The 11,763-nt window shown below is 39.2% G+C and overlaps 1 protein-coding gene across 1 annotated transcript in view; it reads left to right on the top strand.

Moving 5' to 3' along the window:
• The first annotated feature begins 5,994 nt into the window (after positions 1 to 5,994).
• The window catches only part of ATP13A4 (ATPase 13A4), a 148,312-nt gene continuing 142,543 nt past the window's right edge, over positions 5,995 to 11,763 (top strand). The window contains exon 1 of the mRNA XM_060100136.1: positions 5,995 to 6,057. Within this exon, the coding sequence (XP_059956119.1) occupies positions 5,995 to 6,057 (63 nt within the window). The remainder of the gene's footprint in view (positions 6,058 to 11,763) is intronic.

The raw sequence follows: 11,763 nt of genomic DNA, 5'->3' as shown, positions 1-11,763 counted from the left end.
GTGGGGCTCTTCTGAAGGTGGATGAATGGGCCCCCCAAAGCCACCCTAATGAAGGTCAGAACCCAGTGCCAAGCAGGGATAGTTGAGCGCAAAGCTTCTGAGAAGTAGAGACAGTGTTAACCTGCTCTTTTCTTCTGTAATTAATGTATCTTTATATTAGACCCTTTCATCTAGGGGTTGCTAAATGTTTCACAAATGTTAATAAATTCAATGAAACTTCACATCGCCACCCTGAGGCAGGTAATTCCTCTTCAACACATCACATCTTTGCTTGCTCCAGAGTCATCTACAGATTATGCATTAATGCAGATTAGGATAATTAATAATAAAACCTTGAGTGTAGATAAAGCTCTGGAACTAAAGATCTCAAGCACTTAGCAAATAACCAGATTTGAGGAAGGAGGACTGAAGAGGAAGTTTGAGGCAGCTCACTGCCAATGATGACAAGCAGAAACATTGTGCTCATTTCGGGTTCCACTCCATGTTGAGGACACATGACCTTGAACAGGTCTTTGTGACCCCTTTGTGACTCAGTTCCTACAGCTCTCAAGTGGGGGCAATAATACTACTCATCTTCATACTTCATAGAAATGTTTCAAGGAATAGTGTTTGTAATATGCTGTGGAGTTCTCAGATGAAAGGTGGAAATTAACATATGATGAAACATTATCACCATTTATCTTCACACTATCTAAATGGGCTAGCCACATCCCCACAGTCCCAGCAGAAACCAGAAATGCCATTATTTCCATTTAGCGTTTATTATATACACCCAAAGAGGTTGAGAGGTGCTCAGGGCAGCAGAGATGCTCCTGGGATAAATGAAATCAAGTTGAGATACCAGATCAGAAAAGAGGTAGCTAATTTTTAGTTTTCTTCTTTTTTTTTTTTCTTTTCCATTCTTATTTGAGATGGAATATTTGAGAGGGAATGGCTGAAGCAACATTTCCTCTTGGGCATTCCTCTCAATTCTAAGTTATCAATATATGCATATTATTCAGATTCCCAAGAATGGGCTCACTTGCAGGTACTCCCCTGGGCCTTTGTTTTCAGTTTTCTTTGTTAGAAACATTTCCTCTATCCATCTCCATTTATCTAGGCTGGTATAGAACTCCCCACATCCATAGAGTCTTCCTGGCCTAACTTCCTACCTGAACTTCCTCTGCCACTCCTTTGTGATAAGCACTTGTTTTGGAATTCATATTTTGGTGTTTGTCTTGCTTCTTAATAGACTTAGCTCTTCCAGGGTGTATTTTATTAATTTACATTCTTCATCTAGTACAAGTCTTGGCACACTGAAGTTAATCAAATAAGTGTTAAATAAATGAATGAATGGTCTCTCTCAGCAAAATGTCAAGGTTTGAATTTAGACCACACCAAATCCACATCTGCTACTCTCACCATGTCATATCACACCCTGTGAGGCACACATAGTGTAGAATAGAAATTTTGAACAGGCAAAATTAAGGGAAAGAGAGACTGATTTAAATAATAAACTTTCAACTCCTTTGGGTAAATTCCAAGGAACGTGATCACTGAATCATATGGTAAGAGGTTTAATCTTGTGAAATATTCCCAACCTGTCTTCCAAAGTGACTGTACCATTTTGCATTCCTATCAGCAATGAGAATTCCTGTTGCTCCATATCCTTGCTGGTATTTGGTGTTGTCAGTGTTCCAGATTTTTATCATTTTAATATGGGTGTAGTGATTGCTCACTGTTATTTTAATTTGCAGTTCCCTGATGACATAATCAAATGAGTTGATTATAAATAACAAACCCAGAAGATAGTTACCTAAATTGTTTTCTTGGTTAATTGCTTTAGCCCTGACTATTAAATTTTTTGTTACTAAACATTTGTCCAGACAAAAACCTGCATGTGAATGTTTATAGCAGCCTTTGTCATAGTGCCCAAAACTTGGAAGCAACCAAGATGTCTTTCAGTAGGTGAATGGATAAATAAACTCTGGTGCATCCAGACAATGGAGTATTATTCAACTCTAAAAAGAAATGAGCTATCAAGCAAGGAAAAGACAAGGAGAAACTTAAGTGCATATTACTAAGCGAAAGAAGTCAATCTGAAAAAGGCAACATACTGTATGATTCCAACTATATGACATTCTAAAAGGCAACAGTATATGGAGACAGTAAAAGAATCAGCAATTGCCAGGGGTCATGGGAGAGTTAAGGATGAATGGGGGAGCAGAGAGAATTTTTAGGGCAGTGAAACTACCCTATACGATACTACAGTGGTTGAAACCCACAGAATGGACAACACGAAAAGTGAACTCCAATGTAAACTGTGGACTTTGAGTAAAAATGATGTGTCAATCAATGTAGGTTCAATTGGTAACAAATATACAATTCTGGCAGGGGATGCCAATGGGGTAGGAAGGATGTGTGTTTTTAAAGAGTATATGGAAAACCTTCTCAATTTTGGTGTGAACCTAAAAGTGCTCTAAAAAAAGTCTATTGAAATTTATTTAATATTAACATTTATTTAATAAATAATAATTAACTTTCAAACAATGTTCTAAAGGGAAGTAGAAGATTTAACTTAGAGGGTTCAAAGAAGCTGTCTATATACACATAATATTGTTTAGAAAGACTGGGTTCCTTTAGAACTTGCTTGTGCAATGATCTGTATAATATTTAAGCACAGCCTGATCCATAAAAATATGCAAATTTATATCAGCTTGTCTTCACTGACATCATTACTTATTGTATTAAGCCCAGCCTCAGGCCTCAAATTCAAGACTTCCATGTAATGATCTTGATCTCTATTTCCTGCCATATCTCACTCCCTTATTCCTTCACATACACCCTGGCTGCAGCAAAGGTGATGGACTTATTCTGGACCACCCCGTGTGTTCCTCCTTCTGATGGCTCCCTTGTTTTAGATGCTCTTTCCTATGGCCCACTTCCAGTGTAGGCCCCAACACTTCACCTATTGAAGTCTTTTCTGTCTGTTTTCAAGGCCCTTCTCAAATGCTCCCTTCACAAAGAGGCTCTCCTGGTCATATAGATGTAATATCCCTCACAGAGCACTTTGATTATGCCAAATGAACCTATAGTAGCCGTGTTAGCCTCGTAACTAGGATCATGGACTGGGAGAGCTGCATTGCCATGGCCAAATACTCACTCTTCACTGATTATTTATTTTCTGTGCTGGTGTTTCCATGTCTGCTAAGTGGGGAGGATCATAATACTACTGACTACAGAGGCCATTGTAAGGATTGTGAATGTGTGTGTAAAATGCTCAGAATAGCGCCTGGTATATGGACATGTTCTGTAAATGTTTCCTTTTCCATGGAATCTAGCTCTGTTCTGGGTACACTCATGCTTGCGGACTCACAGTGCTGAACGAGGAAGGAGGCTGCCCACAAGCCATGTGGCTGTAGAGGCACTTGGACATTTTACCATTAGAACTTTTGGAGAGATGTGAGGAAACACTGTTTCAAAGTCCTCATTCTCCTGGACCATGCTGTTGAAATGATTTTCTATTGGTTCCCAGTTTTCATAAACCTTTTTTACGTTCCTAGGGACTGATTTTGGTATTCAAGTTTGGCTTAAATACTGTTATGGTGTAATCAGATCTGTTTAATGAGGTAAGTTCATGTGCAGTTTTCCCTGAGATTCTTAATAAATTACACACTCATCTTAACCCCACAGTGGTGCAGAAATTGCCAAGTTTATTCAGGAACCCAGCCAGAAGGAAACAGTGCAGGAATTACCAGTTATAGACAATAGAATGAAACACTTCTTTCTCACTTGCCAACTAGCACTGGTATAGTTTTACCACTTCACGTACAAACATTCCTCAATCCCCATAAGCTGAGATAAAGTGTAAAATCTTATTTTACTATTTTCCCTGCTAAATATTTAAATGACTCCTGTTAGAGCTCTAAAATGTTACTTTTTTTGAGACATAATTTTTTATTGAGATATAATTCACATTCATAAAATCTACCCTTTTAAAAAGTATACAATTCAGTGAGTTTTAGTATATTCACAAAGTTTTGCTGCCATAACCACTATCTAATTCCAGAACATTTTCATCCCCCTAAAAAGAAACCTCATACTCCTCATATTTTGATCTTGTGATAAAATGGTTATTTACGTGGTTAAGTGTGCTGATAATTTTTAGGAATTCAGAGAACTGCATGTATGTATAATATAGTAATTAATATTACAATAGGTTACTTTTTTTTTTTTTTTTTTTTTTCGGTATGCGGGCCTCTCACTGTTGTGGCCTCCCCCGTTGCGGAGCACAGGCTCCGGACGCGCAGGCTCCGGACGCGCAGGCTCAGCGGCCATGGCTCACGGGCCCAGCCGCTCCGCGGCACATGGGATCCTCCCAGACCGGGGCACGAACCCGTATCCCCTGCATCGGCAGGCGGACTCTCAACCACTTGCGCCACCAGGGAGGCCCTAGGTTACTTTTTAATGTTTATCTTAGTTATACTTTACCATTTGCTCAATGTTTTACACACACACACACACTTTAGTCTTGGTCTTGTTAGGATTTTTCATATCAGGTTGGGAATATCAGTGCCAACATTTGTGCATAGCTTGAAGGAGAGGGAGTGGACACAGTGAAGGTAAAAATAACTCTCCTTTATTGAACACATGCTGTTTCCCAGGCACTATCCCTCATATAACAGTTTTAGGAGGTAAGTTCTATTATCATCTTTATTTTACATGTGAGCAGATGGAGGCTTCTAGAGCTTATGAAACTTGTTACCCCCAGGTGGCATAACTAGGAAAGTCCAAATCTGAACCCAGGCCCTCCAAATTCAGAGCACATGCCCTTAAACACTGTGCTCTACTGACTGCTGTTAAATTAGATGTTTAGTTTAATTATAACAACAGCCCTTGATCAGAGCTGTATGATACATTTCCCCAAGCCCTCATTCAATTCCTCCAGTTACTGGATGAGAAGAGCCAGTTCTTTCAGGTTAAATGATCACATGGCAAGGGCAGCACAGATGAGCAGCTGGATTTTTTTTTTTTTTCCCCCAGAGCGGACATGGATGTGTGTTCCCCTCTACCATTCTGTGACTTCTGACAGTTATCTTAGACTTCTGTTCCAGCTCTCATAATAACTAACCACATTTTATCACACTTGTTTGCATATTTGAATCTCTACATCAGTCTGAGGGTGGCAAATATGACTTGATTTATATATGTAGTCCCTGTGCTCAAATAATGTGACTTGAATGAATGTGTGAAAAAATCAAAAAATGAGTCTAGACTCCTTAAGAGTTTAACCACCAGTATTTAGTGAGAGGAGCCTACACAGAATAGCTTGGTTACACCTTTGTCTTTTTTCTGCAAGTTTCTCAAAAAAGTAAACAATTCCACATACACATTAAGTGGAATGTGTTTCGCACACAGAGGAATGCAATTTCAAATACCTTTTGAAGAGGATTAGTCACAATTTGTACCTTTGGTAGGCAAAATAAATGAGGATTCTATTAAAAGCCGATGGAATAGGGCTTTCATTAATCAAATAAATTCTGCAGCTCTGTTAGCCTCCTTCCCACCCCAGTTCCTTGTGAATAAATCTGGGAGTCCTTGTGCCTGCTCCCCACTCCTCGGAGAGGTCCTGCCAACTCTGCATTGTCCCGCTGGATTTGCAGTCAGATGTCTTCTGCTGGCAGGCACTGTGCAGGCAGTGAGTTCTTTCCCTGTATGTTGGGCACAAAAAGATCAGCATGGGAGCAGCAGCCTCCTTTGGGACAGCTGCTCAGAGAGAATGCAGTTAGCCAGGAGCCTGCAGAAATTCCTCCAAGCAGAGGGTGGCTCGTAGGAGGAGTTCAGTTTGCTAAGTACTGTCATTTGCTGAAAGAAGGTGTGTGCTCCAGAAGGAGTTTTAACCTGGAGGATCATTAAGTCTTTCAGTCAGCTGGTGAGCGGCGGTGGCTGGGCAAGTTCAATTCGTCCTGGACGCATCTGCTCCAGAAGGTCAGGGAGGAGTGGAATCACTTTTCCATGGGGGACCACTTTGAGAAGGGCCAGCAAGCTTTGCTCAATGAAGGAGAAGAGAATGAGATGGTAAGATTCTAGCCACATTCCCCCTCTTTCCATTCCCACTCCCTAGCCTCCAATACTCACACGCACACACACACGCTCATACACACACTCTCCTCTGTGATTTGATTCCGGCATTATGTGAGAAAAGTTAATGTTCAAGAAATCTTTCTCTCTCATAAATGTAAACTCTGACAGCAGAAATTTGCTAGGATGGAAAATATTGTATTCATTTTATCAAGAATGTTTTGAAGTAAAATTGAAAGGGAGAGAAGTACAATGCCCCTTCATGATATGTTTTTGAGACTTCTCAGTATAGCAAGTTCTGTTCAAAACGTCTAATAATTTCAGCAAATCCCTAATGTTGGGAGCAGCGTATTCCCTGATAGGAAGAACTAGCACATCTACAGCGAAGTAGGAGGGGAGCTGGGCTTCTGACCTTCTTCTCTGCTCACATATCTGTGTTCACAAAGACTGTTGGACAGGGAAAACATATAAAATATTAACAGTTATCAGCCTACATGCATTTCTCTTTACTTCTAGAATTTTACTTGTAGCTCCCTACATACAGATTGGTTTCAGAAAAATTTCTGGAGTTCACCGTTTCTTTTTATTTAGATGTGTTCCCATCTGAGAAACTGTAGGAAAAATCAATGATGATTCTTATGCTCTTGCTGAAATTAAAGCTGTATTTCTCAATGACAATATAATCAAGAGAGAGTTAGGAATGTGTACTTCTGTTAATAAGGCTGTTCTGCTAATTGTGTAAGCACAGACTTTTATGCCAGTAATGGTGTAATTAAAACATTAAAATGTGAAGCTCTCATTCTACAGTAACATTTTTATCTTCCTGGAATTAATATATAAATAACAAACCCCAAAGATATTTACTTAAAATGTTTTCTTGGTTAATTGCTTTAGCCCTGGCTATTAAATTCTTTGTTCCTGAACTGGTCTTTCAAGTCTAATCTGCTTACCTGTTCCTATAGCAACAACATTTTTTTGGACCTTCAAGAGTAGATGCCTTCTGCTATCAAAGCTGAAAAAATTATAAGGGAATCAAAGTCACCCAAGTTTACGTGACTTTCTTAACCCTCTCCTTACTTCTTTTGGGTTTGACCACCAAATGACAGTTGCCTTTAGGCCCTACACAAATGTCACCAGAAATGACCCTCTGACCCACGTTGGATATCATCCTTATTTCTCCAGAATGTTTTCTCTATATTAAAAGAATTAAGAGAATTCTCTATATTAAGTTGAAAAATTGATCCTCATCTTGAATATTCTTCACCAGAAGGCAGAGTCTCCTTCTCTCTACTGGCTTTTTAAATTCTCCCTCAAGTCCTCAGATGGAAACACACCTACTCTTTTCCTGCACACTCATTTCTTCTCTTCCACAGTTTGTCATTCAAGAGTCATGAAGAATCATCTACTTTCTGTCAAGGCTTTCCTAGTTCAAGGGACACTACTACCCCTTCTTTAGCCTACGTATCCTAGTGAAGCAGTGTAGTTAATAGCTCATCTTCATAATAGCATCACCCAGTCAATGCATCAGAGTGTCAACTTAGTATTGCATGCAGCTGAAAGCCCAGTTAGGAGAGGGCCTTTGACAAGGAAAGGACACTGTGTTTTCTGGAGAGGAGTCATCTGGCTGGTAGTCTCGGTGGAGGTGCAGCAATTAGTATGCACTCTTGAGCTCTCCATCCTGCTCTGCCTGGAGAAACCTGGCCACCTGCCTGTTGCTGTGTCTGACACTCTGTCCCTTTTAAACTCATTACTCCATTCCCTTCTCCCAGAGCAGTAAGCTTCAAAAATTAGCAGGATACCTTAAATGTATGCCACATATGGTTAGAAATTTTTAGTTTATCAATAGTTTCTTGCCTACTAGCTAACTTGGTTTTCACTACACCCTGTGAGGTAGGTGTTATGCTTCCCACCTGAAAGAGGAGAAAACTGATACACTGAGAATTTGCTCATCTAAGGTTACATCAACTATGAAGACCAGGAGCTGAGACCCCACGTAGGTTAAGTTGGTAGACCTGAACATAGCCTCCTGATGCCTTCTTCAGCTTTTGCAGAGGATATAGCACTCTTAATAGGAGAACACACTTCCTCCCTGATAAAACAAAGCTTAGATCCATCTCATCCACTTAGATTTCCCAGGATCTCTTGTTGTACATGATTTGTATTTCCTGAGTCAGTCTATCTCGTTCGGCCTCAACGTTAATCCCTTTTAGCAAATCAAGATTGTCTAGAAATGCATCACACCAAAGTGTTTACAGTTTCTTGCTTTCTAATATACACTCTTTGGACTTTTGCAGAAGTCATTCCTCTGATGATAGAAATCACTACAAGTTTCAGGAGAAAACAGCATTCTAGGGTTTAGCCCTCATGTCAAATAAAGAACAGAATATTTCCATGCCTAATGATGCCTGGGACTATCTTCCACTCTAGAACTAATAAAACAGGAACGAAAGAGACACTCTAGGTGACCTGAAAGTAATATCCTTAAGTGCAATGTGAGATAGGAGCCAATGGAAGAAAGAGCTTGTTAGGAGGACAAGGCAGGAAAGAGGAGAAAGTGACCTTCTGAGTAGGTTCACCCAGATGACTGCCTCTGAAAGGCCTCAAAGAGGAGACTGTCTCCCAGACAGCACCATAATGGGACCAGAGACCAGGCTCTCACTAGCTTTAGGCTAGCCACTTGCCTGCTCTAGCCTCAGTTTTTGTAGCTGTAAAATGGGAGTTGTCCTTCTTACTTTACCTGTCTCACAGGGCTCTTATGAGGATCAACTAAGACAGTCTATGTGGAATTGTCTGAAGAAGTATAAAATTCTAGGGAAGCATAAGCTGAGGTCTATGCAAAGATAGGAGGAGTGAGGGCTTCAGCAATTAACCAAATGAATGAATACTACCCTGCCCACCCATCCCCCATGAGGTCATCTCTTCTCATTAAATAATGATAAGTGAGGAATATATATTTTTATTCACAAGCTATAGAGACCATTTATAAATGGAGAGGAGCTGAGTTACTTTATAACCTGCTTTGTAGTGCTTACTTTGGAAAACACCTACCAGTCTTAGGACTCAGTGTCCTTATTTGTAGAGGGAGAGTGTAAGATGGGCTGGGAGCTCAAATTCCTTTGTATTCAGATGTTGCATATTTATATTTTGAAAGGCCTTAGAAACACTGAGTGCTCAATTCCTTATACCATGACTGAATAAAGGTATGATTTAATTTATTCAAATTTTACTCACCATTATCTTTAGTTATACTCTAATGAAATCAGACTCCTTCGGGGGGAAGTGTTTTGTTACAGCTAGACTTGTTTTAAAAGTTGTGTTCACTGATTTTTTTCTTTCCTAGATTTTAGCAAATAAGAAAGAAAAAAAAACCTTGAAATTTTTTTCTGATTATAAAGGTAACATATGTTTACTATAAAAATATTGAAATGACATATAAAGGTCTAAAGAATGAAGTAAATATGGTTCATGAACTTCCCACCCAGACAAGATCAATATACATCACTTTCTAATATTTTACTACATTTTAATATTATCTCTACTCTTATGATTATTTGTATCTGTTGTATCCATATCATGGAAATACTACATAATGGTTACTGTACATAATGTTACTGTACATCTCTTCCCAACTCTGCATTCAGTGATATCACATTAGTAGATTGAAATGAATAATGTTGGGAAGTATTTATGCCACAGAAATCAGTAAGTGCTACAGAGAACTTCTACCTGCCCCACCTGAAGGCTTGCTGTTAAATACCTACCAACACACCACAGCACATATTATTTCTTCAAGACTTACCTTTTTACCCCCATACATGTCTGGATAGAATAAGAATATTCTGTTTGGGTATCATCCATTTATTTGCACTATGCACCATGCCAAAACAAAAGACAATCAATCACAATCTATTCTTAAAAGAATGTGCACCACCTACTTACAAATACGTATTTTTTATTTATTTATTTTTCTTTTAAAATTAGTTTCTGCTTTATAACAAAGTCAATCAGTCATACATATACATCTGTTCCCATATCCCTTCCCTCCTGTGTCTCCCTCCCTCCCACCCTCTCTATCCCACCCCTCCAGGCGGTCACAAAGCACCGAGCTGATCTCCATGTGCTATGCGGCTGCTTCCCACTAGCTATCTACCTTACGTTTGGTAGTGTATATATGTCCATGCCTCCTCTCGCTTTGTCCCAGCTTACCTTTCCCCCACCCCATACCCACAAGTCCATTCGCAAGTAAGTCAGTGTCTTTATTCCTGTTTTACCCCTAGGTTCTTCATGACATTTTTTTCCTTAAATTCCATATATATGTGTTAGCATATGGTATTTGTCTTTCTCTTTCTGACTTACTTCACTCTGTATGACAGACTCTAGGTCTATCCACCTCATTAAAAATAGCTCAATTTTGTTTCTTTTTATGGCTGAGTAATATTCCATTGTATATATGTGCCATATCTTCTTTATCCATTCATCTGATGATAGACACTTAGGTTGTTTCCATCTCCGGGCTATTGTCAATAGAGCTGCAATGAACATTTTGGTACATGTCTCTTATTGAATTATGGTTTTCTCAGGGTATATGCCTAGTAGTGGGATTGCTGGGTCATATGGTAGTTCTATTTGTAGTTTTTTAAGGAACCTCCATACTGTTCTCCATAGAGGCTGTACCAATTCTCATTCCCACCAGCAGTGCAAGAGTGTTCCCTTTTTTCCACACCCTCTCCAGCATTTATTGTTTCTAGATTTTTTGATGATGGTCATTCTGACTGGTGTGAGATATCTCATTGTACTTTTGATTTGCATTTCTCTAATGATTAATGATGTTGAGCATTCTTTCATGTGTTTGTTGGCAATCTGTATATCTTCTTTGGAGAAATGTCTATTTAGGTCTTCTGCCCATTTTTGGATTGGGTTGTTTGTTTTTTTGCTATTGAGCTGCATGAGCTGTTTATAAATTTTGGAGATTAATCCTTTGTCAGTTGCTTCATTTGCAAATATTTTCTCCCATTCTGAGGGTTGTCTTTTGGTCTTGTTAATGGTTTCCTTTGCTGTGCAAAAGCTTTGAAGTTTCATTAGTTCCCATGTGTTTATTTTTGTTTTTATTTCCATTTCTCTAGGAGGTGGGTCCAAAAGGATCTTGCTGTGATTTATGTCATAGTGTGTTTTGCCTACGTTTTCCTCTAAGAGTTTGATAGTTTCTGGCCTTACATTTAGGTCTTTAATCCATTTTGAGCTTATTTTTGTGTATGGTGTTAGGGAATGATCTAATCTCATACTTTTACATGTCCCTGTCCAGTTTTCCCAGCACCACTTATTGAAGAGGCTGTCCTTTCTCCACTCTACATTCCTGCCTCCTTTATCAAAGATAAGGTGACCATATGTGTGTGGGTTTATCTCTCGGCTTTCTATCCTGTTCCATTGATCTATCTTTCTGTTTTTGTGCCAGTACCACACTGTCTTGATTACTGTAGCTTTGTAGTATAGTCTGAAGTCAGGGAGCCTGATTCCTCCAGGTCCGTTTTTCGTTCTCAAGATTGCTTTGGCTATTTGGGGTCTTTTGTTTTTCCAAACAAATTTTGAAATTTTTTGTTCTAGTTCTGTGAAAAATGCCAGTGGTAGTTTGATAGGGATTGCATTGAATCTGTAGATTGCTTTGGGTAGTAGAGTCATTTTCACAATATTGATTCTTCCAATGCA

This window comes from Mesoplodon densirostris, chromosome 5 (genome assembly GCF_025265405.1).
Source record: "Mesoplodon densirostris isolate mMesDen1 chromosome 5, mMesDen1 primary haplotype, whole genome shotgun sequence".
NCBI lineage: Eukaryota > Metazoa > Chordata > Mammalia > Artiodactyla > Ziphiidae > Mesoplodon > Mesoplodon densirostris.
This window is presented reverse-complemented; position numbering and strand designations above follow the sequence as displayed.